We start from the raw sequence: 24,052 nt of genomic DNA, 5'->3' as shown, positions 1-24,052 counted from the left end.
TTGGCACAAGGGTGAGAAAACTTCATATGAGAGGTATGCAACCACACAACAGCTGCCACTGTGGGGCATTTGGGTATTCAGGAGTAGAGAAATATGTTGTTGGCAACATGACTCATGTCTCCTAGGAAGTACCATTAATACTTCAGATTTACTGTTCTTAAATGTAAAGCAGCTTCTGCTAATAGTTAATAGAACTTAGGGGAAATAACTTGAAGGAAGTTTGATACTTTGTACCTTCATTTATCACCACGTGCAGTATGAATGTAAAATCATTAAACTAGCATCACAATTGCATGACTGTAGAAATTGAAGGTTCAAGGAAGATACCAAACATTATGAGACTTATGATAAAAATCATATGAACAGCAATAACTATGCCTGAGTTGCTCCACTTACTAATTTATACAGTAATAAATCAATAGTTACTAAAATCTTTTCATCTGTGGGGATTTCATTACCCATGACTCTAAGACTTACACCTCTTTACCGAGAGGAAAAGAAATGCAGGAGCAAACTCCCACTTAAAAACTTAAAAAAGGAAAAGGAGGAGCAAATAGGAAGCAATTAACTTTCAGTATTCCTCCTCCTCATCGTTCTCCTCCCCTCCACCCTGACCTGTCTTTCTACACCTAGACAAATAAATAGTTTGATGTGATACGTATCCTTGCACCATCTCTGATGAAACAACACTGTCTGCACACATCCTTTCTTCGTTCAAAACAGAGATTTGTAAATAGAGAATTGACGTCATTTTAATTTGACTTTGCTCTTAATTAACTCATTCTTTTCCATTAAGAGAGCCTTGTGTAAAGCTGGATGTAATGGGAACAGGATGTGTCACCCCCATTTCCAGGTCACGCTTCATCTTGCTGTACAGAGTGGTGGAATGCAAAAGCCAGACTGTCTCCTTTCATCAGACATCAATCTGGATCAATCTCTATCTCAGGTACGATTGTAAAATTTTCCCTTTCATTTTTAAATCTGAGTCGAGGTTGCGGCTGTGAAAGTAAAGGCTGGTAGGGCTGTGCAAGACAGTCCTCGTTCCTGCATCCCCACCCTGCTCTGTCAATACAGTGTAATCTCATCCTGCACCAGCCTTGCCATTCCAGTTCTGAGTTTTTCCTCAGACAGCAGGGTGATATTATTTATATGAACAAGTCCACACTTGGCTCTCAGCTGTCAACATTTTTTATTTTAAGACTCCAGTGAGTCCTTATTAGCACTAAGCACTTCAGGGTGAACTTTAAACAAACAACAGGATTTAGGGGTTTTCAAAGGCAGATTGATTTTATCTCATCTTGTATGAGATGTTTCTACTACAACTTCACTATTTTAAAGGCTCACACATCGCATGGCAATAATGCACACTACAGCATTCCAAGAGCTGTGTGCTGCAGTTTCCTAAATATCAAGGAATAAAGTCTTGAATGTATAAAATACATTAATGAGATTTATCAATAAAAATATATGCGTCTAAGGCAGTAGGCTTTAAGATCTGACAAAGGGGTGAAGAGACAAAAGAGGCAAATAGTACATCGTTCCAGTTTCACTTGCAAAGAAAACCTAACCACATCTTGCTTCACAATGCACATCTCGCAACCTGAAACACGTTAAACTTTCATTAGACACAGACTGAGTGTTCCCTGAAGTGACTTTGAAACACCAGGAATATTGGTGTTTATCTGAAAACTAGCAACAGCCTAATTGCTTTTATTTGTGACACAGGCCCTGGCCTGGAGAGGCAGCGAGCACCTCCTGTAGCACTGAGGGCTTTCGGCTCCCATTGCCTCAGACCGGAGTTGAATTAAGGATTAAGCCTCTAGCTTACTCTTGAAGTACCCTCCTTCCAACAAATGGCAGCTGTCTTTTGACAAGCACTGGGCATATAATGTCAGCACTGACAGAAAAGAAATATGAATAACATAAGAAAGTTGCTTGTTTTTTCTTTGTTTTCCCAGCAACATTCTGAAACACACACCAACTATTGTGAAAATTCACATAAACACATGCATTACTTCTGCAAAGGCAGAATGCTTTACATTTCACAATGCCTAAAAAGTCATCTTGAACAGCTGTATGTTCTAGGCTTATGTATGTGGCATTTCCTGACTGTAATCCTTCCTCTTTTCACTCTAGACCACAAGAAGTTTGGCGAAACAGCAGCTGCAAGACACACTGAGTTTTGAGATCACATTTACTTCCCTGCTCTACTCACCCTTCTTCCCCAACAAACGTGACATAGAGTTTATTCCTCTGCAGGTCTTTTCTTGAGTAGCCCATGATCTGGTTAAAGGCATCTTCTAGCAAGTGATCTCTCCTGATGATTAATCTGAAGAGCAAAATAATTTTGAAACAGCAATTCGTGAACACGAACCACACTATTTACACTGCAAGGTAACAGGGTTACTTCAGAGAGATACACATTTCTGCCGGATAATTTGATCCGGACCAGGCAGCTCCTGTCTGTTAGTCTATTTCCCTCATGGATCTACTTTAGATTTCAATGAAATGTCTCTCATAAAAAAGAAGCGTAGCTTTATTTTTTCTACCCTGGTTTTTCCTTAAATCAAAGGCTTCAATGGGAAAGGTCCTGAAGCGGGCATTTTCATTAAAATTAAAATCCTTTTGTAAAGCTGGGCCTCTAAATCAGTCTTACTCTAAGCAAGAATCTAACCTTTTACGTAAAAATCAGTCTCTTAACAAGGAAAAAGATAAAACCGTGGGAAAGTCACTGAATGGTAACTTCAGAATCACATATCCTGACACTATCACCAGTGTACGTGTGACGGGACAAAAAGTCTAGAAGGAATGCAATTGTTTGTCCAAAACCAGACTGAAGCATTGCATGTGAAAACATCATCTAGAAGAAAATTGTGAAAGTGAGGAAGTGCCATAAAGATCTAAAACAAGAGGTGAAAGAATCCTCCTTACTTAAACATTTTATCTTCTGCCAAAAAACCTGTGTTTAATTAGTTTCCTGGAACTTAGCATGCTTTATATTCAAATACTGCCTTATGTGTGCGTTTGATCAGTCAGTCAGAGTGAAGCTGGGAGCTGCTGCTGCCTGCACAGAGGCAGCTTCCCCCTTCACACAGCCTCCCGCAAAGCCCTTGCTGGCCATACTGCTTGTGCAGAGACGGGGCAGTGATTGCACACAGAAGCGGAGAGGCCAGGAACTGGCAAGGTACCTGGGCAACAAGAGGACCCAGGCAGCATGCACGTCGTACTGGGGTCCTGGTTCAAAAAAGGGTAGCGGGTCAGTGTATGCCTGGGAAAGCAACCCCGAGAAAACTTGCTATTAAAACAATCAAGCTGTTGTTCTGCTTAAAAATCCACGGTGTGATGGCAAATAGGTCAGGGAAAAAAGGTGGAAGAAATGTCATGGATCTTACACGTAGCAAATGCCATCTTCTTCTACCAGCTATTTGCCCCAGCACTCCTGACAAAACTTTCATAGATTAAGCTTTAGGTGTTTATGATTTCATTACATTACATGCAGACAAGGTGCAAGCTCTGCCTCCTAAGATTGTTTAAACAATACCATTTTAATCCCATTTCAGTTGTGGAAAACTTTTAACAAGCTCATATAAATGAAGTCTGAGCTCTGCACAAATTCCTGCAAAATGCAAGAAATGACTGACCGAGGGGAATAAAAATAATTAACCCACCCACCCCCCCCGTTCTAATAGAAGAAATAGTTAAAAAATAAAGTTCTAGTGCCTCAGGGCTACTATGAGTGTATCAAACTATAATAGTTCGATACCTGGTACAAGACTTGGTAATTTACAAAATTATGAAGGTATCGTATGATGACGATCCTTAACACAACAGTATGTAATCACACAATTACCAGATACATGAAGGAGGAAAGACCTCACTCCCAGCACTCTAGCATTCAGAGTGCTGAAGTAAAAATATGAGCAGGTTTTTAAGGCGATCCTTAGAATTTAATAATATTTAATCTTAAGAGTCCTCTTTATTAAAGAGGACTGTGATACCAATACAGGCAATGATGTAAAGAAGATAAGCCTACCCAGTTTTTTCAACAGAAAAAGACATGAGAAAATATAACTGTTTATATCACAGCAATTGCCATAATGGAAGAATTCAGATGCTTCCTGTTCTGCATGCCTCTTCCCAAAGCGCTTTTTGGCACTTTATTGGTAACATTTGTATGAAAATATAGTTGGAAGAAACATAAAAAAAGAAGCGCTTAGAACTTGCTGTGTCCTCCACTATGAATCACATGCTGACACTAAGTCTTTTATGACATGCTTTGTATTTCCAGAAGTGCAAGGGTAACCGTAACATCTGCATTCCTTCTAGTGGGAAGAAGCCTCTAGACGTGCAAGGCGAAGGCAAGCTGCCTGAGAAACAACTCCAGTTTATTGAGATTCTTCAACATACTTCAGTTTCCCTGGGCCTTGTCCATATCCTTTAGTCTCCAACTTCCTGTAAAAGTTCCTCAGTTTGGCTTCAAAATCTCTTTTGTAAGGAGCTGGAGCTCGGGCATTGGCACGCTGAGTACCTGCAGGAAGCAATACGCAAAGGATGAGCTGTCGTGATATGAAACGATTAATGTCCCATCCTCTACTGAAAAGACTCCTTAATAGCAAAAGGCGTGGTATGTGTTTGGTTTAGTCACCTTTATAAAGAGTAAAAGCTACATATCTTCAAATCTGCTCTGCATACAAGACTTTTTGGTTGCTCATTTCGAATAGTATCATATTTCTAAAGTAATTCTTAAAAGAGCAAATCCAGGTCAATGCAGAAGATGGACTAAAAAACCAGCACAATCCACTGGAAAGATTTAACTTTTGTTTGTGAAGTACACTTTACGCATAACCTTTAAAATAGCTCATGTAATAAATGTTCTGCTCTGTTCTGGTTTTAATCTTACTAGGAAAAACAGGAACTCAGAAACGAAGCATAAACAGACTGTAATTTTGCTGTGCCCCTGTTGAATACATCAAGCTGAAGAAGGAAGACTTTTGGAAATTCCCTAGTAGAAGTTTTTCCTTGGGGAAGTAAAAGGAAGAAAAATACTGGAAGAATGGAAAGACTACCAAATTTAAGTTTGTGGAACTTTTCACTTGTAGCTGCAGGAACATACGTGATGGTCGTCTAAGTGAATTTATTTTTGAGAAACTGTTTTTGAGGGTCAATTTCTTAAAAGCAGGGAGAGATGAGATCGTTTGCCAAAAAAAAGGCATACTCTCACCTCTGCATGCACAAGCCTAGTATATTCAAATTAGGTATTTAGTCTCATCTACTCTGAATATTACAACCATTAGAACTTTCGCTGCCTCCCTGGATATATTACTTCAATTGATTTGACTGCAAGACAGTGTGCCAAATAAGCAGTTAATCCTAGCCCTTTTACGTTCCTCTTCTTGCTCCTCATTTTTTTAACATTAAATTCCTCCCCTGCATGCCTGTGTAGACATCTCCCACAAAAACTCAGGGGTTGTTTAAAATTTCTCATGCCCTACAATATACATAGGTTGTCAACTACTTATCTGCAACAGGTGGTCATCTAACAGGCCCATAATGCACTGGAAATACAAATGAACAGTTTAGAAGCACGTACATGTAGACTTCTGTCTTTTAAGTGACAGTCGCTTCCTTACATGAGTTTTCTTTTGGCTCCCTGTAAGAAACTAAGCCAATACAGAAACATTTATTGCTACTATGGGGGAAGGCATGAGAACGCAACGTTTTCAGGTTATGAAAGAGAGAAAACGTGTATCCGTTCAGCCTGTGGGCAGAGACCAGGGGAAAAGAGAGCAGCTTGCTTAGCCACAAAGCGTATGGGTCTGACGGCAAAGGCGACGAGCACATCCTGCGGAAGTGGCTGCTGGAAGAAGCTGCAGAGTCGATCTCTCTGCAGAGATCACAGAGAGAACAAGCGAGATCAGTATTAACACTGGGTGCCATTTACAGGTCTTTGAAAGACCTGTCTGACCAGAAAGACACTTGCCACTCGTTCTAGGCTTAGAGTGGTGTGTGGGAGGAATAGAAAGCGTCAGGGAATCCTCAGAGCTCCAACATGCAGGACCCCTCTGGAAAAACAAATGACGGTCATTGATTAATGTATTGTGGTTCTCCTCTTTTACTGAGAGCACCAAGGGCTTCTAAAGGTACACTCAGCTAAGTTCTCTAGAAAACTTACATAAACTTGAAATTGTAATCAGCCTTTTGGTTATTGGCCTTTTCCCCCTACTTTGTTTGTTTCGCTTTGGGTCAAAGCGGGTACAAAAACATAGTCGCCAAAAAAATGCAACAAAAGCATGCTTTAATCTTAACCCCTGAAGGAAGTTTTTGCTGAGACATACCGCAGAGCATAAACCTGGTAACGCATTAATTCACGGTTCAGAAATCAGCAGTATATTATGCTGTCAGCACATGACAAGTCCTCATTGCAAATCAGATGCATATGCCAAGAAATTCCTGGGCAATTACAGTGATTACGTCCGCCTTGGGAACAAAAGATGTTAATGGAAGAGCTAAAAAATGCCAGTGATGTGATAATCGTATTTGATTTTCAAAGAGGTTATATTCTAAAGCAGATATAAAGAGTATCTTCATGACTATTCATCTTTCCCAAAAGAGAAAGTAGAACTGATTGTGACCGATCTGAACAATGGATCCTTAACACACAACGTCCTGCAGTGCACCACAGCCAGTTTAGATAACAGAAAAACACAGAGCCTTCATAGAAATGATGGGCTATTTACAATTTCTCATCAAAAAAGTCATTTGTACACCAACACAAACACGCATACTCGCAGACTGACAGGGCAATTCAATGGTCTCTCTATATTTTTCTATGAAATAGAATAGAGATTACAATTTTAAGGAGAACAGGACTAAAACCATCACTGTTCATCCTTTACTGTGTGCTGCTTCTTTGAGGAATAGATGAAAATACCATGTTAAAGACTGAATGTATTTTGAAATGACTTTGTTAGAGTGAAGCCCTGCCAGCATGCTTCGGCGCATGTACTAATAATGAAGAAATTATGACTCTGAAGGCCAAAGCTGGTTTTACTCATAAAAGACTGCCAAGTTTGCAGTTGGAAATAAGGTGCAAACATCCAGATTTCATTCTTCCTTTCTTTTCAACAAAGGGAAAGAGTTATATCTAACCCATATATTTTCCAAAAATATCAATACACGTGAGTATTATATTTTGCTGCTTTGCAGAATGCCATAAGATCATTAAGGTTTTCGGATACTTTCTTCAAATAGGTCCTACAGAGGTCCAGCAGCTTGAAAAGCTACCACTCATGACATGTTTATGAATGGTTTTAATCTGGTTTCTTGAAAAGGCAAAGCTTTTTATGATTGTGGGCTGGGAAATGCCCATAAAAATCACAGTACTTTTTCAGATAAAATTTTCTTATTGTCTGGAACTACCTAGAGGTAGTTCCCGAACTACATCCTGAATGTTCTCCACTTATCTATACTTTTGTTATCAAATTTGTAGAAGTCCCCTTAAGCCAATTCCAATTTACTGCAGTGATTTTATTTTACTTACCTATTATCTTTCTTGAGAAAACTAAGAATAGCGACATCTATAAACTTCAAATTGCTATAATTAGCCTTCAGAGGTCAAATGAAACTTGCCATATTTGAAATAATTTAGTTCTGATCCACAACTTAGTTAATATGTGATCAACTTCATTCCATTCTGACATGTGCATTTCCAGACAGCTGCAACGTGCTATCTTTTGAACTCATGTTAAGGGACAACAATCTGACTTTACATAAAATTGTCACTCATTGCCCCACAGCCCCACTAAAACTGGCATTTTAATGTACAGTTATTACATCTCATATTTTTAATTCTTTAGGCGTCAGGATCCTGGCATGAGCAGTCACTTAGGTGTTTCACATCAGTGAACAACAGGTTTGCATGTTTTACAAGTCAGAACAAAATCACAACCTCTGAAGCTGTAATACGCCAATTTTTTCTACTGGCAAAACATCTTGTGAGCCCAAGGCAAAGGTTCAAGTTTGACAGTCAAATGCAATCACACTTGTTGACTTTGCTCAAAAATAGGACTAGATCTTTGTTGCTGCTGGAGCAACAGAACTTGTATCTTCAGAAAGGTGGAAGGTTATTGTATGCAGCATAATGTAAACTAAATCACGGGACTGGCTCTACTGCAATACCTTACGGATACCATCATAATGAAAGTACCGCAGTGACAAGCTCACTGACCACTCAGAAGGTGCTTCAGCTTATGTAACTTTACCCGTCTAAAGGTTGGGGAATAAAGAGGGGAATAGGTTATACTTTCCAAACAGCAGGTTCTTGGCTTTAGGCTGACGTGATTTTGAATTTGGAAAGCAAACAAAAAAATACAGTCAAACCATTTTTCTATTGTTTTTGTTCTCCGACTTTCGGGAAGGCAGCAAGAGCATGCTACTGACTTTACTGATCTGGAACTGGTCCTTACCAAGAATGAGAAACGGTCTCCTACAGTCCCTGCAGAAGCTGTGCCTGAGAGACTTACCTGGAGAGTTCTGAGGCGAAGACACCGGCGAGCCCCTCGGGGACTGGCAATAACTAGGATGAAGTAAGGCATGTGGTGGCACATATGACATTATCTCCTCCTCAAACAAGCTGGTAAAAAGGAGCAAATCAGAAATAACACGTTTATTTGAATGAATGGCATTTTTCCACTTTCTGTGAAGAAATCTGTAGTTACTAGCCTGCTTCCTTTCCACTGTGCACACTTAGAGTGATACAAAATATTTTACTGCCATTCCCTCAATCAGACCTTGAAAGTTACCAGAAAACAGTAATTACTACTTTTGTGGGACATCACTATACATAGCATGGTATTTGTTTTCAAGGTTGAAATATAATTAATCGCCTTTAAAATTTGTTTGTTTGGCTTTTGGGAGTGTGTGGGTATGTGGTTTTTTGGTTTTTTTAAATTGTGTTCTTGTGACAAAGGGGTCAATAACCTTAATCACACTTTCCTGGAAAAAGATCTGCAATACTGCACAAAGACCAGGAGCAGAGACAAACATTCTAAGCCTCCAGGATTAAGAATCACATCTGAACTTGTTGAGCGTATTCAATAGTAAGCTTGTTGGCATAACAAGTTATTTCCTTATATTATCTTTAATTCTAACACTGTTGCTGAAACAGGTATATCACTAGCCTGTTCAGGTTGAGTTATTTCATGCTTCATCTGTTATTGCTACACAATTTTTAAGAGAAAACCAATAAACATTTGGCAGCCTAATCACTGCATCCGGTACATAGAGTCTGTATCTATATTAAAATTTCAGTCTTTTCCCAAAAATTGACACAAGCAAATCCAAAAAGAGACAGAATATCTAGTATCAGAATGGATCTGATATCAAAGCCTATGTTGGATGTTAAACACTACACAGATAAGAATAACCTGCTGAGCTCATATATAAAATTCATTTTCAAAAATTGAGCTACAGAAAGAATCACAAGCCAATCTTTTACTACAGAGCTCAAACAATGAAAGCAACGTTCAAATAAAAGATTTTTCTCACCAAGTTTTTTTCACTGAACAAATACCTAGAAAAATTTTTTGCATGAGGTTTTTTTGGAATGGGTATTTTCTGGCAGTTCTTTTTAAATTCATGACCATGTGTTCTTTTTCTCCAAGTTACATTTTGATGCTGAAAATGTGATGAAATATAAACCACTGCTTCAGTCTTGGATTAAATGAAGAGTTAAGATGATTATTTGTGTTGCATACAAACAACACGTTCGGAAGAAGAAACTGAAAAGTATTTTCTTCCTAACACCCGAAGCATAATGTAATGCCATTCTTAAGAGTGTGATGCACCGTATTTCCTTCAGTCCCTAAACACATAGGGGTTGGTTTGTTTCTTTTAAGTTAGCTGCAACTTTATATTTACTGAAGCATGTGAAAAAATGTACAGTGTTCCCAAACAATAAAGATATCAGAAACAGTAATTCCACCCAATTATTTACTACATCTCAGAGTGGTCTACAGGACAATTATATCTTTCCCCCCCAGCTGAAGAAACAGAGGCATGGACATGGGTACAGTCTTCCCTAAGGTCATTCAACCAGCCAAGCCAGATACACAACCCAGGTGTCCAGAGCCCCAGGAAGATTGAGTCGTCGTGATTAGAGTGCAGTTTTCTCAGGGTTTCATAGAGAAGGGTCATGATGACACCCTGCTGGAAGATACTGTTAAAAGTAAAAATCCACTGAGACTAAACAATGGTAAGAAAAGACATTTCATCACCTCAGTACACCAGTATTTTAACTTAGCCGACCTTCAGTTTTACACTGGTATTTACTCACAATAACTCGGTCCAGTCTTGAGGTTTAGCATCCAACATTTTAAGAAACTAATGAATGCATAGATAACATTTTATCAATAGTATGTCTTCAGGGCAATTAGATTATTAATAAAATGGGAAGAAAATCCTCAAGCAATGCTTTTCAGTTAGATTTGTTTTTTGGGGGGGGGAAAAAGTAGATTAAGAGAAATATAATGTGAAGAATATGATAAAGTTATTCTAGGGAGGCACTAGTTACAACTTTTCTCTTAAAAATTAGTTATACTTTTCTACAAAAGGAAGACTGCAAACAAAATTTTTAATTTGCTTTATTTCCATTATAAGTTATTTGCAGTCTTTGCTGTTAACAGAACACTAGAGGGAAGAAAACCCATTCAAAGAGCAATGATAAAATCATTTGTGCAACCCTTATTTAGAAACAAATAGCTGAAGCCAGACTTTTCTGTGTAAAACCTGTGCCATCTCCATGCATTATATATCGAAACAAAAATTTAAAAGGTTTATTAAGAAACAATATTTGCATTTTAAAAAAGCTTCTGCATGCCTTTAGAATGAGGGTTTTTTTATAGCTGTAATTAATTCAGAGATTTAGGGACCAGAAAGGATTATCATTATGCAACCTGATCTCAAAATACTACTACTAATGCCAATCCTATTTTACTAGATTCAATTTTAAATGTACTCATGAATTTCTTCATGCGCTTTTAGAATGGATGCGAATACAACGTGAAGATACAAGGGTTTAATCCTAGCAAAAACTCTGCCCGATTTTTTGATGTAATTGTTTAAATGAAAAATACTAAAGCAGCAGCTTCCCCTTTCGTGAACTCTGTATTTCCTTTATTAAAGGGGACAATGCTTGACAGCATAGTGAAGAGGCAGCAAGACGTTAAGTAATAAAAACACATCTCAAGTATGAATGTTCACAAATACATCCCCAAACCACGGAACTAAAGAGGTGCATTCTTGAAGCAGCAGGAGGCACATTCTTGCAAAGAGGTCTAAACTGCACCGCCTCTCCAAACGTCAGAGCTGGATGCAACAGGACAGTGAAAGGTGGTCTGGGCAAACCCATATAAATCGCAAGCACAGCCATCTTGCACTTGCCTTTCCTCAGACAGAACATCACATTCCATCACTTCTACCAAAAAATGTGACCTCCAGCTACCATCTAGAAATTGACCGTGATGAAAATAAAGTATCTGACCCTTGAGTTGTAGCTCTTCCAGCTGCAAGTCGGAGTACTGAAAGGGAAATGATTAGGTCACGAAATCAGCACACTCTACTCACTGAAAGGCTCCTCAGCAGCTGCCACAGCATATTCCATACGTGCATCGAAAGCAGCAGTGCCTACCTGAGTAACATGACAAGGTCTGCATCACTGGATAAACGCACCAACCCAGGTGTTCCCTCTGTCCGGATGAACTGGATCTTCTCCCTGTGTAAGCGAAAAAAGACTTCCAAAATATCTTTTGCAAATAAGGCACCAATGTACACCACAGCAACAAGAAAGAGTACAGGGTATACCATAAAAACCTCTGGGTTATGCTTCTGTATTTCAAAAACCATTTTTTTTCCCTTGCCACAACACGTCCACTTGAGCAGGAAAATATTACAACCCAAAAGCTAATTTATGCTGAGGAGTGATTCTCCTGCTGCCCTCATCTCTTCAATGCTCAGGCTGCTTCAAGTAGTACAGCCATCCAAACAGTTAAAAAAAAAAATAATTTTTTTTAAAAATCAGTCATTCAAGTTCACGCTAGCTGTGTCCCTGCATTCAAAGTAGAAGGCTGAGCCCTGTGAGAGGTCATTACTATTCCGAAAGTGAACTGTTTAAAGAGGTACTGTCTTTTTTTGAACCTTTGTACAAATGCAAGCCATACATCACAATGCACACTTGTGATTTTAAAAGCGGGGTTTTCATGCCACACTGCATTTAAGAGATCTTCCAGAAAAACCCTTGTACTATTTCTCCCCCTCTGTCCCACCCCAGCGCACACCCTTCCTCCCAGAGCCAGCGCGGTCACTACTGTAGAATCTACGCATCCTAAACTCTCAGCATGGTAACACACAAGTTTTTACGATCTATATTGAATAAAATTCCTTGGCTGATTTCTGTTCTTTTTCTCTTTAGAGTTTTTTCCTGCATTCTAAAACAGAAGAACATCCTTTTTATTTTCTCTCTAGCAGTACAAGGTATTTGATGGTACAGTAGAGAGAAATTCTAATTTGGCTTTACTCTTCAAAAAAGAAAACAAAAACCAAACCCATGTAGTAAAAACTGTCCCAATTCCAAAGGAGAAAATCCCCAAACAAAAAGAAAAGTAAAGAACTCCACATAAAAACAGCAGCATTGGCTCAGCTCAGAGGTCCATCTACCCCACTATTACCAACAGTGACAACAAGAAGGTCAAAACCGATCTGTTTTGACCTGTTTTGATCTGTGTGGATCTGCAATCCACATCGTAACAAGGCTGCTGGTGGCTGCACGCAGTTTAAGCTGCGAGATGAATTTCTGGAAGACATCACTTCATGTGCAGCAGTTTCAACAAAAGGATCAAACCAAATTTCTTGCCACCTGTCTCTAAAATCACGGTGCATAAAGACGTTCTCAAAGAGCAGATCTAACATACGTTGCCTGGTAACTTGCACTACACTTACGGCGTATTCAAGGGTGAAAAAAGGGCATAGCCAGGCTGCCCAGAGCTCGCCAGGGTGGCGGCTGTGGCTGTAGCAGGAGTGTGGAATTCAGTGTTTTGCCATGAAGAGAGGTCCTGAGAGTCAAGCACCCGCTTCATCGATGCTGTGGTTGCAGCCAGTCAAGACTCGAGTGGTTGCACTAGCACAGCGCCGAGCCAAAGCCAGCCTGCAAAAGCATGGCCCTAGAGTGCCCAGGGCAGGGACCTCTGGACACTTCCAGAGCCTACTCCAATTTACATCAGTGCCCAAAGGGCAAGGTTTGAGGAAATACATGGTGGATTACAAAATATATCTTAGCATTTAGTTGGCAGCAACACCAGGAACCAGAAGGATGTTTTCTGCATTAACTCACAGATGCAGCCCTACAAATGAATGCAGTCCATGACTTCCTGGGGCTACCAGGGACAGTTGTGACTTTGATAATGTTTTTTTACATATATGCCTTTTACCTGCTGTTAAGATATAAATTCTGTTTCATGTACAACAGGTGCCTTCGACTGAAGTCTTTTCCATGACGTTATTTACAGTTTCATCTGTGGTGTCTTGCAGTAAGATTTGATGCTGGCTACACGCTTAATAATAGTATGATAAATACAATGTTCTCACTCCACCATAAAACCTCTGAACAACAATCTCGTACCTGTAATATACTTTCATTGTATATTTTAATAGACCCTCAACTTCTTATCTCTTTATTCTTTTTAGGAATGAGAGATTATTTTAGACAGAAAATGTAAGAAATCTTTTCAAATTATCTCTGTGCCCTTCCACTGGCCAAATACTGATTTTCCTCCTCTCCTATGTAATAATTATAATAATAATAGCAATATTAATATCATCATTCTTCCCCAATTGCACTGAGGTCCTCAAAGAAATAGATTACTGACAGTGGTACTGATCACTACACTAAAAAAAAAACGACACAAAGAATTCATAGTGTGGGATTTCACTTAGGTCTTAATTCATCAAGTGTTACAGCAATGTCATTGGAGTTGCTTACTCTCACCACGTGTGAAATAGACACGGATTCCAATAACTTGCTAAATCAGGGTCTTAAAAGACTAACTAGGAGAAATGAAATTGTGATCTTTATAAAAATATAAGCAATGTTACTGAAGCATCAGCTTTAGAAGAATATAGGAGAGGTATAATGGAAGATACTTTACCTTAAATATACTAACTTCGAAGACTAAGGCTAGAATGGAACGATTTGGCTTAACAGAATGGCTTCTCTGAACAATCCTACTTGATGTAAAATAAAATTATGTTCATTAAAACCCCCAATCATTCTGCTAAAGCAGGCAAGTTAGACATAGATCTTCAGTCTATTATACACAGTCTCAAGTAAATGAGGAGTTACAGAAACCAGTATCTTTTATCCTTTGAACTTCCATTTTTAATCTGAAAAACATTTTTCCCTTGAGAATGGCTCAGCTTGTGGCAAATTATGATTCGGTAGTCAGGAAGCAAGGTTCTACAATAAGCAGAGTGTGATAACACAAACAAGTCTTTTGAACAGTCTGAACTCTTAAACTATAGAAACTCTAAAAAAACCACAAAACACGTAAAGAAAATGACAGTCTGATTGCTATCAGAGTAAAGGAAGCCAAGCACCCCAGGGAAAGGAAAAAGGAATAATAAAACTACTAATAATCAGAAATGGTATACTATTTCCCAACAGATTAGTTTGCTCACATTTCAAACCAAGCCTGGTGGGACAAACTTGCTTGTAGTGATAGGGGTGCAACATAGGAAGTGTTTTGACAGGCTGAGAATTGTAGATTTTTATTTTCCTCCTTTTCTCTGTATTTTCTAGAGAATGTGTATTCTGCTAGTACGTCATTTCAGGTTTGTCAGCCAGGATTTCTTTAGAGGGTAAAACAAATATTTAACATAGAAGCCTCATCACAAAACTCATTAGGACACAATGCTTTGGGAAACTGCAAAACAGGGCAGCTTGTTGAATTCTGGGAACTTGCAGGACATGGAGGAAAGGGGATTAATAAGTAACACTATGAGAATGGAAAAAAAAAATGAAAATCTGTGCTGGCTACTGCGCCAGCCAGAGTGGATAGGCACCTGGAACACAGAGCACTTCACTGGCAGCTCTCCGCACAGGACAGACCGCAACCATCAAACCAGTGCTTTTCAAATTTAATGCCCAAGGAAGAAGAGATAGTAATTTGAGCCCTAGTCACTAATATCCAAGTTGTTAGTTATTCCATCTTTTACACTCAAGTACATGAACCAAAGTGTCTTTGTGAAGGACACACTTTAAGATGGATCTTGCCACTTACTGAATTTCACTTTTTATCATTCCTAGTCTAACTATACGAGGGAGCTATAACAACCATATAACAATCACAGATCATCCTTCATCGGATCTTGTTGGACGATGCAAAAACCTGTAGCTACACATTTTTTAAATTTTGGAGAAGCACTAAAAATTCGGATTGATACAACATTACCTCCAAGTTCATTAGGTCAGGACAGCCTTTCTGTAAATGCGCACTAAGAAGCTAAGAACAAAACCAAATGCCATTCTGCCTCACAGTCCCAGCTGTACTCATACTGAAATGAATGGGCACATTTGCCGTGCCATCCAGCTGTCTTGGCACATTTTGAAGACATCAGCAAATCTCTTATGCCAGTTGTTCAAAACATTTTATTGTAGATACCTTTATTTGGTAATAACGCATTACCTCTGTTCTCGTAAACCTTATTACAGAGACTTACACAGAAGTACAATAAACAACTATTTCTTAATAGTTTTATGAATATGTTTGAACAGGCCAGAATTCTATCATGTGCTATGTTCCACTGCTGATTTTAATGAAAGAAACTAATTCTAATTAGCATTTTATACTGAAATAAGAATAGCAGATTTCACTAATTTTATTACCTGAGTGAATGATTCCTGGTAAGATCTGGCTGACGTTCTTGTAGAATTTCAAAGATATTGGGCTGCCGCAAAAACGCAACGATCTTGTCATTGTAAGCTGAAAACATCAACAGAAAGATCATGCTGAAACAAGGAGATACAAGATACAAGACTGCATTTCTTCTGAGTTTTGAAAAAATAATGACAGCGGACTTCATCTTCACGGTTTTAAGTTTAGCAGTATTGTGTTAATGCTTTTTCGTGTAAGGCTACTGATTCTACTATCATTTGGGGAACACGCTTCTTGATTACGAAGCAAATCCGATTCTGACACGACCTTCCCACTATTAATAGCTCTAATTTTGTTAGCAATTTCTATTATATTTTATCACTCACCCTCTTAGCCAAGGTCAAACTAGAATATTCATTGCTAGAATAAAATTGCAGGGACCTTGGTTTTCACTGCACTGAAATCCACTCTCAAATATTAATCAGTCATTGGAAACACCCATATCAAATACTCACTAATTGCTGAGCCTGCAGTGTATGCACACCACGTCCATGGCAAGGGGAAGGATTTAAATTAGCAGAGATTTTCAAGTAAACGTGCCACAGTACAAAGAGCCAGTTACAGTCAATTGGATTAATTTATCTTGATTTAGCACAATGTGACAGCTGTTAGATTCAGTAAGCTAAATTCTGTTCTTGGCGGCACACAAGTCAGTAACTTTGTGTGTATGTAACCGAGAACAGAAGTTAAGCTAATGACTAATTCCAAGCTGATTAGCACTTTCTGGAATCCTGCCAAAATAGATGCTCAGAAGTTGTACAAAAATCACTGGGAATAGAGGGAGTCCACAACTTGGCTCACTGGCTTCAACTCTTCCTGTCACCGTGTAGAGTAAGCGAGCTAGGAAGGTAGAAGTTTTACATCAGTTATTTGGTTCTGCACAGACACTTTGGGTATCATTATTCCAGCAGGTTCCAACTGAACAATTGGGAAATGCCATTGGACAGAAAAAATCGTAACAAATGATAACTTCCACCCACCCCAACCAAATGAAAAACCCAGCAGCGCACGCTGACGTGACACGCTCAGTGACGGAGAACTTCTCTGTAAAGAGGCCGTATGCCGACATACCCACTGGAACCACGTCCTGGTACTGAGCTCTGCTGACTGTGTTGAATGTGCTGGATGGTCTTGGCAAAACTGGTGGTCCTGAATGACGGGAGTCCTCTCCGACCTGAAAACGTGCAAGTAACCACAATGAGCGGCTCTGTGCCAGCACGCGTACTTGGGTGCGTAAAAGTGAGAACTCAGATGGCTTAAAACTAAGCACATAGGTAAATGCTTTGCTTGATCACTATCCCCGTAACCACCGCAGCAGGAATCAGCTGTGTGTTGTTATTAGTTAAACATTATTCGTAATTAGTTATTAGTAAAACATTGTTTAGTACATTGTGCCTATTAATATGAAGAATCAAAACGGATTGAAAGGTTATTACTATTTTTAAATAATAGTCCCATTCTGAAAAGGGACTAAAAAATGCAAACTGGGATTCCTTCAGAGGGTCTTTTGTACTTCATGGACACCTTTATCCATATCCAAGGTTCTGAAAAATCAAATTCTGCTCCTCATTAGCACCTCTATTTCCTCTGTGCTTGAATGGAGCTTCCCTAAATCTGAACCAGAAACAAGTCTGTGTCTGAAACAGGAGGATAAAGGAGGAAGTTCACGTTCAGGCAAGGCAAACGAGTCCAAAACTGGTAAAAATATGTTTCCTACAATCATTCAGTGAAAGTGTTCTGATTTTTTTGCGTTCACCTTCTAAGATTAAAAAATGTTGCATACGAACATTTTTTAGGGTAGAACCACAATGCAAAAGTGTTCCTGGTAGCATTTGTGATGTCAGGGCAACTTCTGCAGTTTTGTGTGTGCCAAGGCTTCAGCCATTTCTGCAGTGTCAGTATTTTGTATTTTCTCTATATAAAACATTTTGTTCACCCTCTTTTTCACCCTGTTGGACCTTTATGTTTATTTCTCAGTTCCTCTGCCTACATGTAATGGTTAGCATTTGAACTACACTTCCAAGCTTCAAAGATCTCCAAAACATCTAACTGCAAAAGATAAAATAACTGTAAAGGTTGTTTTTAAATCCAGACTCTAAAATCACGAAGAAGCAAAAGTCCTGAGATATCTCCCCCAAGACCTTTGTGGTCTCTGATAATACCCTCTCAGAAAAATGAAGAATTATTTCCTGTAGGCACTGTGCTGGAAAAGGAATGCCATTATTATTAGCTCCAGCTTCCCGCTGCAGTTCAGCTTTAGCTAAAAAGGCATTCCTTGCACTGGTTCATGTTTGCTTTAGCGCATCTCCCTGTAAAAACTGGGTCAGTGGCTTCAAAACATCAAAGTTCGTGGCAAGGCAAATCCAAAGAAAGTATTTTGAGAATTTTTTTCATTAAGTATTCATCTTTTGCAATAATGTACAGTTCTTTGATGCAATGGTTTAAAAATAGGAAAAATAGCTGCAAATATGCAATACTTAGGTCATAGGGGCAGAAGAAAAAGTGGCATTCAGATTCATACATATGCATATAAATGAACATCATTACATCATTAATCCTAGAACGGGAATACTGTATTGAATTGCTATGTATGAGATTTCTATCTGGAATTATACTTTTATTCAGTTCAAGTTACAGTTGTAACAGTATCAAGGAAATACTTCTAAAATTAGATGTAGAAACATGGTTTAAGGAATTTCATGTATCTAGGTGGAGTGGGAAATTCTGACAGATAATCAGCACTGTGTATATGCAATATACGTGATGACTTCCTGTAGGATAAACTACACTTATTTTGCAGCATTGACTACTTCAGCAGCATGGCTGACATGAATCTCGCTGTTTTAAGTGCAGAACTTCTGCACACTGCTTAAAGAAAGATAATTTTAGTGCATATTTGGTAAAGTTAAGAAAAAAAATGTTTCTGCTCTGTTATAAATCAGTTGCAACAGAAATACTTGCTTTACTTTATCGAGGACCTGAAGAGCTACATGAAGACACCTGTAGCTTCCTTGCCTGCTCTAAGACATCATTGTCTACATCACATCACCAAATTGATGCAAAATACCATGTAAAACCATCTGTAAAATATACCTTACATTGGGGGTGGAGAGTGGAAAGTATCGTGGGTGATAAAACCACGTTCACACAGGATACGACAAGAAATGCAGGCAGTGGTATGGCACTCGCTTGCCGCAGCCCAGCGGAAGCCTTTTTAGAGAAGTGGCAGAGAAGATTCATGCCTGCTCTAAAACAGACCTCTGTCAGAACTTCATCTGCCACAAGACTGAGCTACAAAAAAGGATAAATCAGAGCATTTCTCTTGCCATTCTGAATTGTACTATCTATAATTCCTGGCGTTTCGTTCCTGGCCCTTCCCTGAAAAGACAATGTGCAGTCAACAGTATGGAGGTTAAACAAAGTACAACTGAAGTCTAAGTCACTGTATACACACTGGCTCACAAGTAAAAAGATGTTACAACAACAAGATGGAGACTGACGGTGAAAATGGTCCACAGGGACATAACAACAAAATAGTATTTTCCATGTATTTCTGTTTAGAACGTAGAGATGAAATACATATGCAAATGCATATAACAGTTTGATAAGCCTACACATGGTAAGATTTTTTATACTTGTTCAGAAAGTTGCACATCTAGATTTATATACACACATGCACTTTTTTGTACCCCTCTAATTTGCAGAGTTATATCAACATATTTGGCAGACACCATGCTAGACAGCAATACATATTTTGGCAGCGAAAGACAGGATACAGATACTGGTAATCTGTAATCAGATGCTCTCCTGTGGTTAAACAGGGTTACTGCAAATTGAAAGTAAGAGAAACTCGTGTCTGATATTTTTCCTCCGAATTCATACATTTCAAAAGCAACAATGGTTGGCAAATAAATAAACAGAATATTAATAAATAACATAATAATGAAATAAATAAATAAAATAATAAATATTTATGGGTGAGTACAGGAGAATCATGGTCCTCACAACATGGAATTGTGGACGGAACAATGTGAAAGAGGATGATCCTAAAAACCCGGTGGTTCCCAAAAAGAAGGGGCAGATCCAACTCACCTCACCAGCGCTGTGGCTGCGTTGTCGAGTTAAGTGCTGCCGATGGACCAACGCGCTCGTGGGCCTGCTACTCTGCAAGGGAAGCCGGGGGTCGATGAACGTGGTAGTGCGGGAATTGTGGTCAACAAAGAAAGCCTAGAGAAAGAGAAAGAAGAAAGAACATATAGCTAATACCTTCTTTTAATACGTCCGAGGTTAATGTCTAGTCAGGATCTAGGTTTCAGTCGCTGACATGAGGCTTTGGAAAATTTTCCTCACGTTACTATGGCTTGCATTTCCCTTAGGCAGAAGAGGGATAACAGTTTTCCATCTCACTGAAGGGATGAATTCTTTAATGCCCTACTTCATTCATGTCAATAAAGCCCTTTGAAATTCTCATCTGACAAGCATCAGAAGTAGGAAGCTATATTATGATTGTCAAGACGACTTAAATGTTTAATAAAAGTAATCCCGGTGTATTCTCCATTTCATTTCCTTATAAGCATCTAAAAAGATGTCATTACGTGCAAAACCATTCGCTTTTGTAAACTATCTACCATGTAATTATGAACACAATTGTGTGTATGTATGTGAAGTGTATGATTGCATTCCTGTGATGAACTATGATTACAGGCCAAGAGGCATTTCTGCCATCCTCCTGATACAACTACTCTAAGTTTCGCTAACCTTATTAAAAAAAAAAAAACAAAACAAAAAACCAAAAAAAACACCAAAAGAAAGGTCAGTCAGGGACAAAAAGATGATGGCAACGAAAACATTTAAACCAGGCAACCAGTGAGAACTACCGCATATTGGCCAGTCAGCCATCTGCTGAAAGCAAGGTCACAGGAGCACATGTCCTGGAAAATGAAAACCTCCTACAATTCTGCGCAATTTGAACCAAAAAGGTTTCTAAGCCCTGAAATTTAAACTTTTTCCAGTGTCTGTGCTGCAATTGGAAAGCAGCACTGTTCTATTTCAACACACTTTGTTTTTTCCAGTCACAATGCTGGAAACATGCGGAAGTGGCAAAAAAAGATCCTGGTTTTGAGCAGGAGAGTTACAGGAAAGTGACATCTGGTTTGAGGAATCAAAGAATCTGGACCAGCAGAGAGGTGGTCGGGGACTGCGGGAGCCATTTCTGTGTTTGGATACCAGTGAGGTACTTCGACCACAGCTTCATAAACAATTCAGTCCTGCGGTGTCAGCAGTAGAAACATTCTCATCTTCCCCCATCCTGACCACGTGCTTCATCCCTCGCGCACCCTTCCTGCCTTGTGTTGGCACAAGCGTTTGTGCAGCCACACAGTGAGCCCAGCTGGGGAGCTGGTCCAGGCTAAAATTACTCTCTTTTTGTCCCTCTAACCTCGGTCAGTCCACCAGGGACGCGAGGAGAGTGGAACTGGCTCTTTTGGCAGCGATGCCAGCTTAGAGTATTCATGAAATCGTTGTTTGAGACCGCTGGGTATAGCCAGACCAGAGAAAATGCAATTCTTCTGACTGCTATGGAGGGAGGCAGACAAACCAGTGTGCCGTGCTAAACAGCAACTAAATACCGTTATTGTGGTGGGAGAAAATGTTCATACTTCCATTTCCCAAGGAAGGAGAAGCATATGGAGGGACACAGAAGTTGCAAAACCTTAGAAACGCTCCAGAAGAGGGCAGCAAACCTTCTACAGCCCTAACAGCGACGGCCTGCACCTGTAACCTGTGCCTACAAGCAAGGAATCGCATTACCCCAACAGTAAGGAAGAACTCCATTTTGATCACCTGACATAGTTATAGATATGAAATTGAAACTGACTGTTACACAGTCCAACAACTAAGAAGTGTATTCAGTAAACGCAGTTTTCCTTGGAACGTTTGAGCCTAATGCAGGGCTTGTTCACCTTGACAAGTAACGATGTCACCTGCAGCAAAAATATACAGATTAGAGAATATGAAACCAGTGGGAAAGCAGAATGAAAGCCATTCTGAAATTTCAGTTCTGGGCCTGGAAAATGACTGGAAGAGGCTCCTGGAACATATCCAGGCTTTCTGAAAATTTTGCTCCTGATTGATAGCTTTATTTCACTTATTAGCAAGTAGTCGGTATAGCGTTTTTTAATGTGCCTCTATCTACTATTTTATCTAGTCTGGTCTGTGTGTATTTATAAGATGTGAAGCACTTTCACTAAAACAAAAGTTGATTTCAGTAAGTCAACATCATACTGCAAAATCACTTAGAAGGAAAAAAGGTACTGACTGAACATAGGAGAAAGCACTACCTCGAGTTCTTTGCTACAGAACAAAGAATGAGCTCCACAGTTCTTTGAGTTAATGAAGCAATCTAACATTGCATGTAGTGTTCCTTGGCATTACATTTAAATAAGCAACTCAGTTTAAACATTAAGTTAAAGACAATCATGCCTTATTAAATATGAATGCTTGCAGGTCAGCTAGTAGCAGCCTACTTTAAAGCATAAATTACTACTTTGAAGCTTCAGTGAAGATAATCATTGGAGCTTCAAGGCTTTGAGCTAATCTAGACACTGGCACAGAGCTCAAAACACAGTGGCTCACAGTCTCCATTCAGAAAAATTCCTCTCATAACTCCTGTCTAGCTATAATCCATAAATCTATGATGCTTGAAGAGACTGACATAAGACGGGTAGTGCCAAAACTATATTTAGTCCATTAAATACGGACAGTTGCCCAAGTTATCTTTCCAATTAAAGTCTATGAAGCTTGTTAAAATACCTTTTCTTTCTATTGAAGACATTACTAATCAAGTACAATGGATTCATTCATTGTAGGAAAAAAAAAAACAAAAAAAAAAACCAAAAAATGCCCTACAATAACTTATTCTGCATTTGCACATCTTGCAGAGATCTAATTAAGAAGTATACACGTTTGCACCTGGCTTTAAAATATGAACATAAGCTTACACATACACTGCACACATGCACTGGGGTCCTTATCTGTATATACATGTGTGCATGCACGTGAAATTCTACATTGCTGTATACACAGTCATCAGACCGAGTTGAGCTCGTGGACCAAGCTAGCCTCTATGGTGTGTCCTGCTGCCACTCCTTCCAATGGTCTTCTGCCTCCCTGTGGTCAGTGACTGATGAAGGTTCCTCCGTAATGCCAATCAGGAACTACACCCTAGTTATGCCAGACCTTTTAGGGAGAACTGCAGGCCAAACTCATTTTATCTTCTGTAAGGGATACACGGAGGAGTCAGAGAGGAGTGGGCAACCGGGCTTTGCTGTGCCGCCTTGAAGGGAGTTCAGAGGTAGGCAGTCCCCAGCCGACCCTGAAGACAGCCTGCAAGAGGACAAGCAACCAGGACCGCACTGACACTGGGGAGTAAAAACTCTACTACTCAGCACTGCATAAGGGTCAGAACGGTCACCGTGCCTCGTGAGCAAGAGCACCAAGCCTCTTACTATGATATACTTGGAAAAATAAAGGAAAACCTTGTCTCAGCAGGGAAGAGTAGCCAGGGAAAGGAAATACAATAATATATTGTGGCATGACTAATTTCTACTTGTTTCCCTTTAAGTTTATGCTTTAATAAAGGCAGGTCCAGTTTCGGTTTGGTCTCATCAAGCACTGGTGTCACCATCTACTGGCCATCATCTCTCTTGAGTGCTGAATAGGCTTTTCTACTGGCCACAAGTGCTATTCGTGACAAAGGCAATTCAACATCATGAAAATGAACAATACTGAGCCTCATTCAAAGTGAATAAATCCCAGGGGGGATTTATTCAGTGCTTCTTTTTGATTAATGTTGTGGTAAGCATCACTGTTACCAAATACCACACCAGAAATCCAAAGGTCTAATTCTCTCTCTGGAGCGCCTATTAAAGTCAATTGAAAAGCGCTGTATTCTTCAGGAGAAAACTGGCCTCTGAAGAGCTGAACAGGAAAAGAATTACTTAAAACAGAAAAGACTGAGGGAGGCAAAGAACAAGGTTAGTGTAATTGCACATTCCTAATTGTGTTTCTAA

The 24,052-nt window shown here is 39.3% G+C and overlaps 1 protein-coding gene across 7 annotated transcripts in view; it reads right to left on the bottom strand.

Annotated features, from left to right (window-relative positions):
• HECW2 (HECT, C2 and WW domain containing E3 ubiquitin protein ligase 2) overlaps positions 1-24,052 on the bottom strand; it is a 203,515-nt gene that overhangs the window by 24,078 nt on the left and 155,385 nt on the right. For all 7 annotated transcript variants that reach the window (XM_054210347.1, XM_054210349.1, XM_054210348.1 and 4 more), the window contains 7 exons: positions 20,076-20,210; positions 17,055-17,157; positions 15,935-16,031; positions 11,687-11,770; positions 8,523-8,632; positions 4,408-4,528; positions 2,216-2,329 (listed from right to left, as the gene is read on the bottom strand). In XM_054210347.1, the coding sequence (XP_054066322.1) occupies positions 2,216-2,329; positions 4,408-4,528; positions 8,523-8,632; positions 11,687-11,770; positions 15,935-16,031; positions 17,055-17,157; positions 20,076-20,210 (764 nt within the window). The remainder of the gene's footprint in view (positions 1-2,215; positions 2,330-4,407; positions 4,529-8,522; positions 8,633-11,686; positions 11,771-15,934; positions 16,032-17,054; positions 17,158-20,075; positions 20,211-24,052) is intronic.

Source organism: Rissa tridactyla, chromosome 7 (assembly GCF_028500815.1).
Source record: "Rissa tridactyla isolate bRisTri1 chromosome 7, bRisTri1.patW.cur.20221130, whole genome shotgun sequence".
Taxonomy (NCBI): Eukaryota; Metazoa; Chordata; class Aves; order Charadriiformes; family Laridae; genus Rissa; species Rissa tridactyla.
The sequence above is the reverse complement of the archived record's forward strand: the minus strand, read 5'-3'. Positions and strand labels throughout refer to the sequence as shown.